The sequence below is a fragment of the Echiichthys vipera genome (assembly GCF_963691815.1).
Source record: "Echiichthys vipera genome assembly, chromosome: 1".
NCBI lineage: Eukaryota > Metazoa > Chordata > Actinopteri > Perciformes > Trachinidae > Echiichthys > Echiichthys vipera.
This window is the reverse complement of record NC_139826.1, coordinates 4,718,154-4,737,019: the sequence shown is the minus strand read 5'-3', so window position 1 is coordinate 4,737,019 and position 18,866 is coordinate 4,718,154. Positions and strand designations below refer to the sequence as shown.

Sequence of the window (18,866 nt, the reverse complement as noted above, 5' to 3'; positions counted from 1 at the left end):
TTGACTGGAAGTCCAGCTTTGAAAAATTTCTTAGTTTAGAAATCAAATCCTCCATTTTCAGGGCGAGAAATGACAGCTTGTCGCTAAGCTCTACAGCATCGCACAGCACACTTCTGTGTTTACTTTTTGCACACAGGTTAGAGTTCACCGTGACCTGCTGGCTATTAGGCTGCTCACTATCGCCGCCTAACTTGAGGCAGAGGTACTGCCTGCCTCAAGCCAAGCATTTTCCCTGTGGATTTATGTCTTATCAATAAGATGTAAATATTACACACATACGTAAAATACATTACTGAACACCATGGAAAAGAAGACGTATGCTTTTATTACATAAAAGTGTCCTCAACCATCATATTGGAAACATACACAGAAATGGGAACAAGCACGCGCAGAGGGCACGCGCTCAATACAGTTTGTGAGTGATTGCGCAATCTGGAGGGAGGCACGGCTGTCCGTGCCTCACCTCTCGCATCCGAAGCAACTCCGCTTATTTAAATAGGAAATACAGAATTTTCTGCCATTTTTACTATAAAAACGGTCAAAATACATTAAGAACCACACCTAAATCATAGTCCAGAGGACAAATATTAATACTTGTTATTTTATTATTTCGTTTCTTTATTCTCTCATGATGACAGGGGAGACACAGCCTCACCTGCCTCCCCTGACTGCACGTCACTGCTCCATAGAGTACGGTGGCAACAAAAACCTTCCTTTTAACAGGCAGGAACGTTGGACAGACCCAGCTCTATGGAGGACGGGCATCTGTCTTTAAAAAATCATCTTAAAAATAACAACATAGCTAAGGGCTCGTAAGCCCTAGCTGTAAGCTTTATCAAAGAGGAAAGTTTTTGAGCATACTCATACTTAAATAAGGGGACAGTGTCTGCCTCCCGAATAACACTTGGGAGTCGGTTCCATAGGAGAAGAGCTTGGTAGCTGAAGGCTCTGCCTCCCATTCTACATTTGGAGACTCTAGGAACGACAAGTAGCCCTGCATTCTCAGAGCGCAGCAATCTAGTCGGGTAATATGGTACTATGAGCTCTATGAGCAGGCCTTACGTGCATCTTATCATGTAGCTCACCGAATTGAAAAGTGCAAAAAGACTCACAGCACTGCAGGAGACCTTATTTTACCTGCAGCCATTGACTACGTAAGAAAGGTTCTGGATCAATCTGCAGCAGATAAACTAAAGACAACACCTCTCTCAAATGATACCATAAGAAGGCAGTTTGAAGAAATGTCGGATGACATCAAACAACTAACGACAGCTCGCATTGAGGCCAGTGCTTACTATGCATTACAGATCAGATCGCAAACCATGCAGTTTTATTTGTTTATGTTAGACATGTGTGGGAAGGGAGTGTACAGGAACACTTTCTCTGCAGTAGAGATCTTCCCATCACTCCAACTGCAGAGGACTGCAGTACAGTGGATTTGTATCTGGGTTTGGTGGGCCTACGCTTGGATATGTGCATCGGAATCACAACGGTGCTGCATGCATTAGTAGTGAAGAGAATACTTGAAAAGGCACCAAATACCACTTGGAACCATTGCTTTTTGCATTGAGAGGCACATGCAGCCAGGGATATGGTGCCAGTGCTCCATGAAACTTTGAAAGATGTCGTTAAAGTGCTGAACCACATCAAACAGAGCACCAAGAACAGCAGGGGCTTTCAAAAGCTTTGTAAAGACCACGGCAGTGAGCATATACAGGTGCTGTATCATGTAGAAGTCCGCTGACTTTCAACTCACCTCTCGCTGACCTGTTTAATGACAGCGTGTGGCACGCACAAGTTGCATATCTCACAGATGTGTTTGAACAATTAAACTCATTGAATCTGTCTATGCAAGGTAGGAGACACAACATTTTTTCACAAAATGGGGTTAAAAAAAGAGCCATTAAATAAGAAGATCACTTTGTGGGCGAGTCATGTTTCCAGAAGTAGACTTGACATTTCCTAATGCTTGTTACTAGGCAATGCTCTGAAAAAACTGTCACTGCACATCTAACTAAACTGCAGGAACGGTTTAATAACAGTGAAACAGGGGAATGATGACTGGGTATGTGATCCCTTCGGAGTCGATATCAAAAGCGTCATGAAGAGAGTCATCCGGTGGAGCTGTCATGTGATCGGCTGATGAAAAAGAAACTCACTGAAGTAAGCCTCTCCCAGTTCTGGTGCAGCCCTACCATGACTGCTGAGTATCCATTACTTGCTACCCGTGCAAACTCAACTCTATTATGTCAGCCCATGGTGAGGTTCAAGTGAAGTGCTTTTTCTTGACAGAATGATGTTCAGTAAGATGTTTATCCTTTGATAGGTTAATCTCTGCTACAATTAAAGTTAGATTATTGAAAGTTTAATATAGTGTGTGTGTGTGTGTGTGTGTGTGTGTGTGTGTGTGTGTGTGTGTGTGTGTGTGTGTGTGTGTGTGTGTGTGTGTGTGTGTGTGTGTGTGTGTGTGTGTGTGTGTGTGTGTTTGTGTGTGTAGATGGGTGGGTGTGTGCGTGGGTGTAATTCAAGAAAAGTCTGCCTTTTTATCTTATTTAAAGAATAGTCTGCATGCATTTTTATGCATTTCAATATTTCATGCAGGTAAATTTAAATTTGTGTATTGTGTATTGCTGCACTTTTCTTGTGAAATAAATTTGGATGTTTGAAAACTTTCACGAATTTGGATCGCGACTTCATGTCTCAGGCAAAATGTGGGTCTTAAGATCTAGACCTGTTTAGAAACACTGCTTTAAAGTCCCAGTGTGGAGGATGTAGTTGCAGATTTCAAATGACCCTATGGGACCTGCCCCCTATGTAGATGTATATGGCTCATTCTTTAAAAACACAACAAATCTTATTTTTATTATGTGCTTGAGAAAGCATTATATTCCATTCATGCAAGTAGATCCCCCTAAATACTACACACTAGATCTTTTTTTTTTTAAACCTCTCTTATAACTCCTCTGTATCTCTACTTTTACTACCAAATTAAGGCATAAACTGCCAGAAAACATGCACATTAATCCATAAATGCTTTTTACATGTTACCATATGTGAACAGAAGCCTATTGGTTTTCCATTAATAAAAAAAACCTACTCAAGACAGTATCGTGTCTGTTAGTGTTCCAGGGTTTTTTTTTTGTCCCCAATGATTCCAGTAACAGGAGTTCCTATCTCTTGGAATCCTCAGTAACACAGAGCCTTTCCATTTGTTGAGGTCAAAACTCTGCAGCCGTCTTTAATATGACGGCTCAATAAAGACATATAAAACAACTTAATACTTAACTTTCAATGTTTGGTCATATTCAGTATGTGGTCTCCCCCAAAACTTTACTACAGTCTTTACCTTAAAAGGGCCTTTACATGATCAGCTTTTTTGTGCTGGGCTCACCTTCATAAGTTCAGGCACAACTCAAGTGCTTTCCTCTTTCTTTGTGCCATAAAGTGAGTCGTCATTTTCCCGGGGGTTTGTAGCCGCTGGCAGACAGTGAAAGTGAGGCTGTAAGGAACCAATTAAATATATATATATAATCAACATTTACTTCCTAATATCTGATGGCACGTTAAAGAAGTAATAACTTCTGTCAACTAAGAGTAAATGATGACAATAGTAGTTGGCAAATAGCCAATCAAAATGCACTGGGGCAGATTTGTGTCACCTGCCCCACTCGCTACAAATGACCCACCTCTTTGTACAGAAGATAAGGATTCTTGCATCTTCGGGCAACTCCAAATGACATACCCTGATGTTTTATCAGATTTACATTTCCAACATACTGGGTTATCTTAACATGCACACTGTACAGCTTTTAAAATCCACTATAGTCTGTTATACTACCTAATTTTTGTACATTCTGTGATATTAATTCGTGTGAAAGTGCTGTTCACAACCAAATGCAAAACAAACGTGGAACAAAACTGTTGGTTTTCTAAGTGCTTTGGCTTTGTTTACCTCTGTGCTCAGATTCGTTCCTGGGCTCTGGTCACCCTGCAGCACAACCTGTGGGCCTGGCAGACAAACTCGGGAGGTAAAGTGCCAGGTGCTTCTCTCATTCACCAAGACTGAGGTGGACCTTCCAGAGGAGGAGTGTGGTGAGCTGAGACCCCAGCTGGAGAGGCCTTGCAACCAGGGGCCATGTACCAAAGTTCCAGGCATCCCTGCAAGCCTCCAGGACCACGACGGGCCTTACATACAGAAAGAGGAACTGTACAGCTGGGAATACAGAGGCTTCACTGCCTGCTCAGTCACATGTGCTGCTGGTGAGGTTTCTAAAATGGATATTGGCAGTTGAAATGCTCAGGGTCTCCTTTATAATCGTTGCGTAAGCACAAAATGCCTGAAAGAGGTGTACGCCTCTTCCCAAGCAAAACAAACTTGATGGGAGAATGTGTGCATCTGTAATTAAACTCTGACCATGCATACAGTCATTGGAAGATAGGGGAGACTGGCAGTGCAGATGGTGAGGTGGTGAATTAAAGCCAGATTATATAATGATGCCTCTCACACATTTAATTTCACTTAATGTCAAACATGAATTAGAAAGATGCCAGAGTGGTCCATAACTATTCCATAAGCTTCTTTCTATTTAAGAAGATAGCTCACTTCTTAAATTAAAATCGGCACATTATTTCATCTCTGTTAAGAATAAATCAAAGCTTTCGGATCATTAACCAAGTAAGTAAAATAACTGGCCAAACTCAAACTCCATTATCAGTACTCCACACCCGAGCAGTGGAAAGGAAAGCCAATCACACTACGAAAGATCCCAGTCTTTCCAGTATTACCATCAGACCGCCGCCATGAAGTCCCCCAAGCCAAGAAAACCACTTATAAAAGCTCTTTCATTCCCTCTGCCATAAACAACCCTAAATCAAATAAAAGGTAATTACCCACACACACACACACATTAACACTATGTCACTTATCACATATATATAGGAATTTTTATCCTGCATAAATTATTTTATTAGGTATTTTATTTTGTTTTTGGGACATATGGTTTATGTTTCTTGACCGGTGAGAGAGAAAGAAAGAGAGAGAGACAAAGACAGACAGACACGAAGACAGACAGTCCTGGAAACGCAAGCAACCACAAAAGTAACTATAATAATAGGTATCGTAGTGTGACTATGACTTATATGTTATGGCAGTTATTATACCAGAGTGATATAAATAGTGGAAACAAGCACAGCTGAGGTGATAGAATATGACAATGATAATAATTATGGAGGTAAATATGATCAATAATATGAGTCATAGTAATAACAGCTGTGATACAATGTGATATATTATTGATGATGTTTTTATGGCTACAAATTTTATAATTGACAAAACTAATGATAGTTTATATGAGTAATAGTGATAATAGTAGCAGGAAGCGTCACGCAGAACCACCGCACCAGCCACCACCACGATCAGCAGAGACCTGTGAGACGACAAAGCACAAACAACTCCGGGGAAGAAGTTGAATTAGTAACATGCATTGATGAGACATGAATGATACAGAAAGAGAGGAGAGAAGCTCAGACGTCCTTTAGAAGTATTTTTAAATGTCCGTTTCTGGGAACAGTCGCATATAAATAGTCGTCAGGACTCAATCATGCCGTACAGAAGTTCACCTCTGTCAACCGGGACAGGGCTGAGAAGGTTGCACTCACAGTGGTCAAGCAAACTACACATTAGCTGTGAGTCAGGCTTGGGCACAGTACCAATGACCAAGTGTGAGTATCCCAGCGGCGGTGTTCGTTTCCCGGAAGTATTAAGCCAAACCACAATCTTATTTTTCATCATGAAAAGTAATTTTGATGCTGAACCCTAACTGTCACTTTTTGTTGTCTTAACTTAACCAATGACGTAATAGTAGTTTTAGTAGTGTCTAAACTTAACCTTTTGTTTCCTAAACGTAACAAATCGCAACCGTAGTAATCCACTTTCACTGTTTCATAGCATAAAATAGAACTCCATATTCCATAACAAATTGTTCGAACATGTTGATAAGAGACTTTTATTATGGATGCACTGTATTATAAATGAGACCCATGGGCTATGAGACCCATGGGCTATTTTGAGACCCATGGGCTATTTTGTCCATTCCTACTGTCCTTTCATGTCCAACTGGTTATTGTCTCTGTCCCCTGCCCAGGGAAACAGACAGCAGTCGTGAGGTGTGTCAACAGGAAGCGGAGTGAGGAGGTGGAGGACTCTCTGTGTGATATATCCAGCAGGCCACCAATAATGATCCGCATCTGTTACCCTGAACCATGCCTCCCAAGGTGAGAGACCACAAGATCATAAGCCACACTGAAAGCCCACAGAGCCTGGACAAGTGCACTACAGTAAGAAAGTGCGGTCTAAATTTCAATGTAGAGCAGGAGGGGTGGCGCCCTAGCGCCCTCTATGGGCCAGCTGCCACTGATTATTACCAACATGCTGCACACAGAGCTAGTTCAGAAAAAGCCACTGAACAAAAAGCAAAAATACCCAGGTCACTATTGATGCTTTAAATTTCAGCACAGTTTAGAGTTTAGGTCAATTTTGAGATCATTGAGGGTCATTTATGATCTGTGATATTGTGTTATATAAATCCAATTGTCTTGGAAATGTGGAGGTTTTGGTGATACTATTGAGTGCTGCACCACATCCAGTGTATCTGAAATATTCTGCTTAGTTTGCCAACAGTCACTGAGCAGGGGCCAGGAGCTCATGTTTCTGTTCCACAACTTCATGATATTGGAAAGAAGGGAGGAAGAATGTCTCAGGACATCAATGCTGATTTCAGCGATTCTACATATTAGAACTGTAAATCATTTTCCTTACCATGTTAGAATTACTTGGAAACAAGGTTCATTAATGCAGTTTAGGGTAAAACGAAACAGAGCTGCCTGCATCACTCACATCAGTGCGGTTACATGCAGTTTAAAACCCCGATTATATTCAGGTTAAGGGCATACTCCGGTTTCTCAAACACCATGTAAAGACCATACCCCAGGTTAAATCAGAGTTCTCATACCATACCATATCAGAGCCAAAGAGAAGCCCAAGGCATAGAGAGGCCCAGTTCTGATAAGGAATTAGGGATTTCTGATCAGACTGGCATTAGGGGTGTCATCATGAATAGTGTCCCCTTTCTTTGATGAAGACATACAGTATAGGACAATATTTCATACAGGCCCATCTAGTAATTGGGCAGACTGAAGGCATGACTGATTCACACAGTGCTTTTCTGTTCTCTCCTGCTCGGGAAGCAGCTGCAGAGTGCAGGGCCTTACACACACATGCATAAGACCTCTCTGTACCTCCCAGGCACATGCACGCATGCACGCACACACACACACACAAACACTCTCTCTCACAATACACAGGGAGGTGTCTCTTTGAGAGAGAGAGAGAGAGAGAGAGAGCGAGCGAGAGAGAGAGAGAGAGAGAGAGAGAGAGAGAGAGAGAGAGAGAGAGAGAGAGAGAGAGAGAGAGAGAGAGAGAGAGAGAGAGAGAGAGAGAGAGAGAGAGAGAGAGAGAGAGAGAGAGAGAGAGAGGCTGTCTTTTTCAGGAACACCCTGATCACCTTTATGCAGTTGAACATTCACACCTGGATGCTGGAGTGGTTGTGGTTAAGAGCCTTGCTCTAAGGCACCTCAGTGACGGTAATGAGGGAGGGGCAAGTGCTGCGGATTCACTTCCCCCACCCTTCCCCAGCAATGACATTGTTCCTTCCCACACAGATTTGTAAATTAACAACCACAGACTGTATATACGATGGACAGCTTGACAGCTCCCCAAAAGTGAAGTCAAAGACTCTGGATCACCCTCTGGTGGCTGGCTCCAGTATTGGTCATAGTCCATAGCCATAGTGGATGGGACATGGGCCAAACTGAAAAGTCAAAGTACACCTAAAGATAAATGTTTCCCAAAGATGGTTTCTGCCAAGTAGTTTTTATCACACTGATGTTTGTTCAAGTGTTTGTTGTTCTTTCACATTTGGTTTTAATTAGTTATTTGATGCTTTAAAAACCGGATGAAACGGCTGACGTTTAACCAGCCCTTGAACCTACCCCGCCCCCACCTGAAATGAGGGAAACTCTGAGTTTTCCGTTTCACAAAGGGAGGTAACTCAAACCAGAGACAGAGGGGTAACTCTAGCCTGTTTCACAAAGAGAGGTAACTTAACCTCTCGGTCAGTTACCATGGTAACATGCTCTCTGAAACTAACCTGGTCGGGACCAGGTTTTTCTCAGAAAACCTTGAGTTTCTCTCTGTCTCTGCCCTCTTTCAGCCACACACAGTGTTTGATTTCCTCATTCATTCAGTCAGCGGGCGAGTTTTGGCATAGTATAGTTCCGTCTGTTTTTTCAGAAAATCACTGCAAACATCAGACATTAGTAGTTATATTAGGTGGCGACTATTTCCACTACCATGGCGTGTCCTTTTGATAACGATCCCGTGGATGAAGGTGCAGCATTACTGTGCTGAGAATTAAATATTCGTCGGGAGATGATTATCAAACTATTGATTATAGGAGTTCTTGCATTTCCAGGCAATTCTCTTTTTGAGCGGTACCGTTTCATATCCCAGAAGATATTGTGTGTTGCGCTGCGTTTTTTTGCAAATGGGAGTTTTTTATACAACATATAAAACAGCCACTTACGGTAATATTTACTTTACCATGTAAAACATGGTCAAAATGAGGCGTCACCATGAGATTGTGCCGATGTTTTACCTGTTTGAACAATGTTTTTATGTTTCATCTTAAGCTGCTGCCAAGTGTGCTTCTGCCCCACGGGGTTGCACCTAAATGAAATAAATTAATAGACTACCACTCAAGCAGTTTCCCCTGTGATATTACTGTGATTGCAACAGGACTACATTTAAACTTATGCACTGACCCGTGCAGCAATGTTCTCCCGCACCGTCTCCTTCTCTTTTGCTGCAGCAGCGGTGTAAACCTGCTCAAACTCACCGTATGAGCGCATTAATATTTCCATTTCGAGTGGTAGCGTAGCCCTCCGCTTCCCCGTTGCTATGGTGACTCGTCAAATCGGGGCTACATTGATGCCGTCTTTTTTTACTTGTGGTGCATGCGCTTAACTCCGGGTCAAACTACTCTGAGTTGATCAACCTAACGCAAATCTGCTGTTCTGAAGCCGAAAACTCAGAGTTTCCTATCTCAGAGTAGATCAACTCAGAGTTCAGGGTTAGACTCAGAGTTTTTTGAACCTGCTTTGTGAAACGGACCCCAGGTCAGAGGACAGCTGAGGAAGCTCCGGCCTAGGAAAGCAGTGAGCCCCGATACAGTATGTCCGAGACTACTGAAGACCTGCGCTGCAGAACTGGGGGAACCACTACAACGGATCTTCAACCTTAGCCTGCAGCTAGGGAGAGTGCCTAACCACCACTCCCTGGAAGACATCCTGCATCGTTCCGGTCGTTCCACCTGATGAAGATGTTGGAGCGGCTCTCCCTCAGCCTCCTCAGACCCCAGGTACAACACGCCCAGGACCGCCTGCAGTTTGCGTACCAGCCAGATGTTGGTATGGAGGAAGCCATCCTCTACATGCTGCACCGAGTCCACTCCAATCTGGATAAGGTAAGCGGCACACACTGGACTGGACAACACATACCAGCCACCTGTACAGGAAGACACAAAGCAGGTTGTACTTCTTGAGGAGACTGCAGTCCTTCAACATCTGCAGCAGACTGCTGTGGATGTTTTATCAGTCTGTAGTCACCAGTGTTCTCTTCTACACTGTGGTGTGCTGGGGGGGCAGCATATCCAAAAGGACACCTCAAGACTGGATAAAGTGATCAGGCGTGCCGGCTCTGTGGTCGGCATGAAACTGGACGCGCTGGTGACGGTGGCAGAGAGGAGGACTCTGGACAAACTAATGGACATTATGGACAATGCCAGCCACCCCCTGCACACCGTCATCAGCAACCAGAGGAGCCTGTTCAGTGGAAGGCTGCTCCTGCCCAAGTGTAGGAACAACAGGCTCAAGAACTCCTTTGTTCCTCAGGCCATCATCCTCTACAACAACTCACTTGGGGGGAGGAGGAAATAAAGAGGACAGAAGGGAAGGACTGGGAGCCACTCACTGTGCAATCAATAATCTACTGTTACATACCTGGACGCTTATCTTCTTTTCTTTGTGCAATAACTTTATCCACAACTTAAGTGCAATAATTTATTCTTACTGCTCATTTCTGTCATATACAGTCATACATATTTTATCTTGTACATTTCCTCTACATTTAACTAATATGATTTCATTTTCCGTGAATTTTATTTGACCTGTATGCTTACTACTCTACTTTATATATATTTAACTAAGAGTTTATTGTTTACTGTTTATTGTTTGTTTTTTATACTTTCTGTATTTAGAGAGTTTATTGGTTATCAAATACTGATTGATTACGACTTTGATCAAACCGTGATTGGTCGGGAGGGTGTATGACCGTCACTTCCATGATGTGACTGTACCGCTAGTAATACTGCGCAGACTGGTTGCAAAATTAAAACATGGTGTGGCCCGTATCCAGGATATTTTGGCTTCACCTTTGTACATTGGGAGGAAGAGGAGACATGTTACATATCTTTATATACAGTCTGTGGACACAACCATGAGCTGGTTGGCTTGTGCCAACCGTGTGCCCACAATTCATGAAATCCTCTTATTTACCTGCTATAGCAGCGTTAATTGAAATGTAAGTGACACAATTATCATTCTATTGTCAGAAATAAGTATAAAAATCAATTAACTTCACATATAAATTGGTATAAGTTAGTGCCTCATCAACATTATTAAAGCAAAGCCAAGTTTTAACATGTGAAACAATTGTGAGTATACCGCTAGAAGCAGTGAGAGCTGTGCATCATGAGCAGTTAATGCCACTTAGAAATGATGCTGGGCTGAGCAGGAATGATTTATTTTCAGAAACCCATTGCCCTGTCCTCCATCCTCAGTTCTATTTCTATCTCTCCCATACAGTGTGGATGGGAAGAGACAAGACAGAGGGAAGGGATGTAACATGCCACACATGCACTCCATCTCCTAGAAAGAGTATGCATTCTAACATTTAACTGTATTTGTGTATAAACTTCTCCATGATCTCTCTCTACAGATGGGAGGTGACATCATGGACCATCTGCTCTGCATCCTGCGGCGTCGGCATACAGACCAGGAGTGTGTTTTGCATGCGTCTGTTGTCCATTGACCAGCAGGATATTCTGACTGTTTCAGAGGACAAGTGCAGGGAATTCAAACCTGCCATCCTGCAGCCCTGCAACCAGGTGGATTGTCCTCCAGCCTGGGAGACCGAGCCTTGGCAACAGGTGTGGACTGTCTGTGCATGTCATTGTGTGTGTAATATCATCTGATTATATAATCTGACTACCTCTATTATATTACTTCTGCTTGCTTCCCCCCAGTGCTCCCAGTCATGTGGTAGGGGTGTCCAGGTGAGGAAGGTCTACTGTAAGCAGCTCCTGTCCACAGGAGCCTTTCAGAGGCTGGGAGACAAGTCTTGCTGGGGGGGCAAACCTGCCACCAGCAGAGGCTGCAGCAACACTGACTGTCTGCCCTACTTGGCAGGAGGAGGATGGGGAAAGGTGAGGACCTTAAACATGTGATCATGTGAAAGCCTAAGTTTTTTTTGTTTTTATTGTAATGCATTCTCATGTTATTCTATTTTATATGTCATCTACATGGATAACAGTATCTATTAATACATATTATGTGTAAATACACTATACTCTATGTGTGTAGGTTGAATTTCAGACCAGTATTTTACATCAATATTAGACAATTCTGCAGGGCACAATTCACATCCAGCTGTCATTGTACTATCCACATCTTTATCTAATTCAACATTTATTCTTAAAACCAATTGACAATCAAGACAGTCCGTCCTTCATAGAGCTAGGTCTGTTTTCCGTTCCTGCCTGTTAAAGGGAAGGTTTTTGCCACCACTGTGTGCACAAGATTGCTGGATTAATACTGTATATATAACTAATAATACAGTTTGTCATAACCATCCTAATCTATTCAATCCTATTCTGTTTTACTGTATAGTGCTCCGTGTCCTGTGGTTTGGGGATCCAGCGTAGGGAGCTGCTGTGTCTCCAGTTGACAGCCATGGGCCACCAGGTGACGCTGGCCAGGGAGCTGTGCTCGGGGTTGGCCTCCCCACCACTAGTACGAACCTGCCGCATGATGGCCTGTCCCAGTAAGAACACACAATTACACTCACACACATATTGTAATACAATAGAAATAGATTTGTATAGAAATGACATTGAGCTGTTTGACTGGTACAAAATGACACACAGCAGAGCGATGCAGCTAGAGAGACATTCTCCAGAGTGGCAGGGAGTGGAGAGGAGGGACCATGAGCGGCAGCAGGTTAGCAAATAATTAGACCCAGTGGCATGAAAGCACAGAGTAATCAGCAAGCCAGCAGCCAACCAGTGGACAGCTGGCTAGTTAGCTAGCTTGCTAACTCTGCCACACCTCCAGTGAATGAAGACTGTGAACATTTCTGAATACAGTGTTCATACTGCCTCCCTTACTAGTGGGTTGCATTGCACACATAGTTAGGTTGACTTGAGAAAAATGTAACAATTGGGTCTGTTTTATTCACTCTAGGCATCCCTTGTGGTTAAATGTTGTTCTTCTTCACAGTCAGTGTGTAACCTACAGTAGAGGACTGTTAGCACACTGCCAGTTTGGAGAAGCAGACAGGAGGAGACACAGAAGCTAACACATGTACTGCTGTGGCACGGGGACAGCAGCTAAATGTATTTTAGCCACCTAAAAAAACATCAATATCAGTTTAAGTATTCACTATTTTTAGAATATTTTCACCTCTTTACCTTGCAGTCAGACTGCCCTGTTTGAACTGAAGCTGTTATCAATGCTCTCTTCAAAGCCATCCAGGCTTATCTTCCGTCTTCATGCCAACAAACTGTGCTGTACAGTCCATAGAGTATGCAGGAATCTAGGACGTGTGTGTGTAGACCCAATATGTAGGAAGGACATTTGAAAATCATGCATCAAGTTCAACAGCTGTTCAGTGTTAATGAGTTCACATAAAGGCTATGCCTCAGTACAGGAGATTTCAGCATTTAATCAGATTCTGTAATTCCATCTCACTCACCTCTGCTGGGACACAGATTAACACAAGACCGAATGCTTTGTTAATGCCACAGAGACTCCTTAGAGTCCAAGTCTCAATATGTTTCATAAAAAGTGTTTCCAGCTGCCTGCTTCGCTCTCTCTAAAACTACTTTTTATTAATTGGAGTTAAGGTCAAGGCTTAGTCAGTGGAAGAGTTAAAATGCCATTAGGCTTCAACAACCCAATCAGTTGTGTAACTTTCCAAAAACAACAATCCAAGTTTCACTCCCTCAGCTGTGCAGAGGTGAGAAAGGAGTCACCTTCTCTCCCACACTCCTTAGACAACTACATCTAAGGGTACATCCACACGATCGAAAACAAAAAAAAATGTCTCCATCTTTCTGAAAAAGATATCCGTCCACACGGCCTCTACTTAGGAAATATCTGCATCCTCATGAAACCAGTGAAACTGGCTAAAAGCACTGTAGTACACATGCCAGGCCTGGATGTGGCGCTGTAACTGCCACAGAAATATACCAACAAGGAGAAGAAGAGAGGGGAGCGCTGCTGTTGTGTAGAATCATAATACAAACACTGGAGAGTTTCTCTCCAAATCTGGAGACTTCCCAAATCCTCCTCTATCCTAGAGAGAAATCTGTTCACTGTTTCTGGTGATAGTGGAGAATTTTGTGCTGTTTTGGACTCTGATGCACCAATCACTCTGCAGTTAGTGTACTCAACGAGCAGAGGGTGCTGCTGTGAGCCCCTTCCCCGTCCCATAGCACTCACAGGCAGGCACTGTCTCTCTACTTTTTGCGACCTTCTTGGGAACTTTGTTTGTAAAACAGCTACTAGCAACCAATTTAGCGGCATTTTCAAATCTTTTCACATCTTCCCACTCTGGGACCTGGTTACAAAAAATGCACCAAGGGGCTCTTCCTTTTGGATTGACTTTGGTAATCGACATGAATGGACTTTACTACGAGAGAAGCTGGTACAGGGGTTCTCTAACTACGTTGTTGGTGCTTTGTTTTCTGTGTAGGGATTCTTATCGTGCTACTGCAGAGGTATGCTGTTATTTAGATTAGTATGAGTGGTTAAAAAAGACGTTTTAATGCCTTCATCGTGCTGCCCCGAGCCAATCAGTGTTAGCTGCAATCGTCTGTTAGCGATTGTCCTGGATTTCTCTGTTAATAGTTGTAACACAAAAAAAATTGTCTTGATGGCTTATTTGATAAGTGTATCTTAAAAAGACCATGGGAAGATTTAACACAGGAATTTCACTTTAACAGGACAAGATTTAGGTAGCAGAAGCGGTCTGGTTTCTGTTTGTAGCCCCAGTATAATTGACCAATTATGTTTGAGCATGCTTTGGTTGCATGCAGGTAAACAGTCCATGTGGAGAACAAAAGAGGCGGAAAGCATTGGCCGTCATGCAATCACAGAACAGATCAGCTATTGTCTGTTGATAATTTAACATTTCATTAGCTTTTTGTTATTATTTATCTGCATTCATACGCACATATCTGTTTATAGAGACACCGTCTATCAAGTAGAACTCCATTATCACGTCTCAAGTTGCTAATCAGACAGCAAACAAATACAGTCACTCAGAAGAGGAAGTCTTGGCCCGGATATCTGATGGCTACACCGGAGAGCCTGAAATATTAGCCTTTGTCCCCAGAGGCTTATCTGCCATTAGACAGGAAGCAAATGGGTACTTAGATTGTAGAATAATTTACTTGTCAAAATTAATCTAAATTCCTATTTTGCCTTACAGTTGGGGACTGCTGTCTGTGAGGTGCTTAAATACAACACATAAGTAACCGCAAGGGGCCTTACCCTTATTGGATAATTGAATAATTGGATTACTGAAGTTCCCCTTGCATACTTGAAAGGGGGGTGAATTGTAAAATGACGGATTAACTCTTCCTCCGGTACAGTAGGTGGTGCTCCACCAACATACAGCTGGACTGCATACAGCTTTTGTTCTGGTTCACCTTTGTCAAAATCATAAGCGTGGGGAAAATTACTTTTGGACAGAATTACGACAGAAACGGGTCTTCTTGGTAGTGATGTTAGTTGCCATGGTGAAGTCCTCCCTCAGTTTAAAGGTAACGCTCTATTGTTGTTTTTTCCTGGAGGGGGAGTTCAAACCCCGGCACATGGGCGGACGAAAAACCTGATAATAATCCAGGTCAAACGTTTACATGCACGAGAACTCCAGTTACTGAAGGAGTTCTCTAGGTCTGTTAACTGGGATATGAGAACTATTTTCCCCAGGGTACGGTGTTTACATTGCGTTTGAGAAGACGAAGGATGCCCTTAATCAGATTATAATTGGGGTTTTACACTGCATGCAAACGCACTGACTCACACAAAGGCCGACTAGCCAACACAGAATAATGACCTGATAACGGCCCTCTCAATGAGCTTGAAATGTCTTGCTCTCAGAATAGTTTTGTCCTTTTATAGTCTTCACCTAAACTCCCAGATACGACTGAATGTTGACATCTATGAGCTCAGCAAAACCTTTTTCCACATGTTTCAGTTGTCAGAAGGAACTCATCTGCACTGCATCTGACTTTAAAAGTACCCACTGATCAATCATTTCTATCTGAATGGGGTTTGAGGAGGCTCCTTTCTGTTTAGTCATGAGGCTGTAATAGGTTATGCTTTATTTCTATTTCTATGGACAGTATTTTATAGCTGAGGAGAGTCGTGGTAGAGGGATAGGTCCTAGAGCAGAGGTTTTCAAAGAGTGAGGCAGAGGCATGGCTCCAAACAGTTTCAGGGGAGGCCGGTGAATAGAAGTCAACTAATATTAGTTATTATCTCTGTTCAAAAGAAGATAACAGTGTGGCCTAAATGTGTGTGACGTGGTTAATGAGATAGTTCAAAGATACAGTAGTTTTGTTCACATGACCGTTCAAGAAATAATTTTTGTCAGAACAGAGGCCTGTACTATGAAGATTTGTGGTTAGCGCGGTAACTTCAGGGTTAACCCTGGGTTTTCCGTCCTACAATGGTGGTTTACTTCTTAACAGGGTGCATAACCATGGTAACTTCTGCTGTAGACCTAACCTGCTCCTATATTATGCTATAGTAGCGTTGTGTTTGGAGACTATGTGCTGTCAAATATGCCTTGTAATTTCTCAATACTGTCACTGCTACTGCGTTTTTTTTCCCCGACAAGCAGCGGCAGCTGCGGAGCTTCTCCCCCAGTCACGATCACTCACACTTACAGGCGGTCACACTTCACAGTAGCCTGGAGCAGCAGCTCCAGCTGCTAGCATTAGCAAGCTGCACATCATGGCAGATAATATGAATGTTGCCGACCGGATTTTGGCAAAGCCATTTGATAGTCTTCCTCACAGAGAAAATTAGAGTTAAACAGCAGGACAGGTCAACTCCTAAGATTGATTTAGTGCAAAAGGTGGGGAAAGGTAACAGGTCTTTTCAGGTGTCCTGGTATGACAAGGTGAGCTGGCTGACTGGAAGTGCTGTCACAAATAAAATGTACTGTTGGCCATGCCTCTTGATGAAACCATCTTGGGGATGTGTTGTCTAGTCAGAAGTGGGTTTGGGGATCTATCTGACTTTGACAGGGCAAACAAAAGGCATGAAAAAAGCATGTGAGTGCATGTGCAAGGTTAAGTTGCTTGGCCGTCAGGAGCTGTCATTTAGGGGTCATGATGAGAGTGGTGAATCATCAGGGAATTACAGGGAGTTTACAGAAATATTAGCAAAATATGACTCTGTCCTGGCCACACAATTCCAGTCATCAGCTGTGTTTTCTGGGATGTCCCATTCAATCCAAAATGACTTGATCACTGCTCTTTCAGCCACTGTTTCTAATGAGATCAAAGATAATAGTCAGGCTGCTCCCTTTTTTGCATGGCAGGTGGATGAAAACAACTGATATAGCTTGCTGTGCCCAACTCTCTGTCATTGTTCTGTTGTGGATGGTGCAGGTAAAATTCAGGAGCGCTTTATTGGATTTTGTTGATGTGAAATCTTGAATGAGAACATGCAGGGCTATAATTTCAGGGAGAAACTTGTGACACAAACCTATGATGGGGCTGCTGTCGTGGCTTCAGCTCTCTCTGGTTTGCAGGCCAAAGTTAAAGCAACAGCCCCCGGTGCAATGTTTGTGCATTGTTATGCACACAGATTGAATCTGGTGCTGTCTCAGGGGGCTAAATTCTTGTCTGAGTGCAGAATATTTTTTTGTATCTCTCTCTGGGTTTGCCACATTTTTCTAAAAATCCACAAAAAGGACGTCTTTTCTTGAGTCTGCAGGCTGCTCGAGGTTGCCCAGAAACGCGCCTACACGATGGAATTTTAAATCACGGATAGTGAGCATTGTGGCAAACAATTCTGATGCCCTCTTGGAGACTTTTGAGAAGATCATTGCAGATAAGACCATGGATGATGACACATTAGAATGTGCCAAAGGATTTCTGATGAAACTGGAGGATTATGAGTTTGTTTCCATGTTGTATACATATGAACAAATCGTCTCTCAGACTGATGTGGTGTTTGACATTGTCCAGCAGAGATCTATGGATGTTCTGTACTGCAAGAAAATAATTGAGTCTCTTCTTACTTATGTTAGAGGTCAGAGGGAGCTTTCCACGCTGTCTATGCCAAAGCAGCAGATCTCACATCTGACCGCAGACTGAGCCCCTGACAAAGCGCAGGTTGTCACAACTGAAGGATGCCTAATTTGGAAAGCATGCGCTTCTTAGAATTAGTCAATCCAGGGAAATTTGATGAGATGAGACAAGTGTTTCCAGAGGAGGCGTTTCAGAGTGTCTGAGAGACTAAGGTCTGAACTTCAGGTCCTTTATTCAAACCGGGACTTGCAGGGTAACAGGAAATCTGTGTGATTTCTTGCTGTTTCTGAAAGACATGTTGGACAGTGCAATGCCTCAGCTGTACAAACTGTTGTCATTAGTAGCAACGGTTGGAGCTACATCTGCAGGTGTAGAGAGGAGCTTCTCCTGTTTAGAGCGGCTCAAGTCTTACACCTGCAACACAATCAGCCTAGCTCTGCTAGCCATTGAGTGGACACTGGTCAAGTCCCTAGTTGGTACGACAAGGTCACAGATCATTTTCTTAAAAAGGAACGAAGGGTAGAATTTTAAAGACATTTATGATGTAGGCCGGAAAAAAGAGCTTCCCCACCTTGAAAGACCAGCAGCCGCCACTGCACCCAATAACACACAACACATCAGGCTCTCTGCGCACAATACATTTACTGTCGTTGTGCATTGTACACACCCTCAGTTACTGATGCATCCTTGATTACAGTGGTTCCCACACATGGAAAGAAAGAAGAGCAGACAGACCAAAAATGGCGCCCCATTCATTCCTATGGAAAGCTGCGCAGGCTCCCCTAAGGACGCCGCCATTTTTGCTGCTTGTGAACATGGGAGGACTTACCGGATGTAGACATCTTCGCGACCATCCCCAAGTGCCAAGCACGAACGAACAAAGTAGTAACACACTGCTTCGTTCGTTCGTATTCTTTTTTCTATCTATGGTATCTATGGCTCGGTAGTTAGTAGATTAAAGTAAATGTTGTCCATATACGTAGTTGGCATGTGTTTATTTATATATGTATTTGAATTAGCCAAAATAACAATAGTATACTGTCTTAACATTTTGAATCAAGCAAAGTGATGTTCGTATTCTTTAGTGAGCTTTTTAAAAAATTTCAATGCCCTGACTAAAATGTGCCAAAATAACAACTA

General features: G+C 42.9%; 1 protein-coding gene across 1 annotated transcript in view; it reads left to right on the top strand.

The window, feature by feature from the left end:
• adamtsl3 (ADAMTS-like 3) overlaps window positions 1–18,866 on the top strand; it is a 429,814-nt gene that overhangs the window by 355,717 nt on the left and 55,231 nt on the right. The window contains 5 exon segments of the mRNA XM_083913233.1: window positions 3,965–4,260; window positions 6,144–6,273; window positions 11,114–11,324; window positions 11,421–11,600; window positions 12,064–12,217. Of these exon segments, the coding sequence (XP_083769359.1) occupies window positions 3,965–4,260; window positions 6,144–6,273; window positions 11,114–11,324; window positions 11,421–11,600; window positions 12,064–12,217 (971 nt within the window).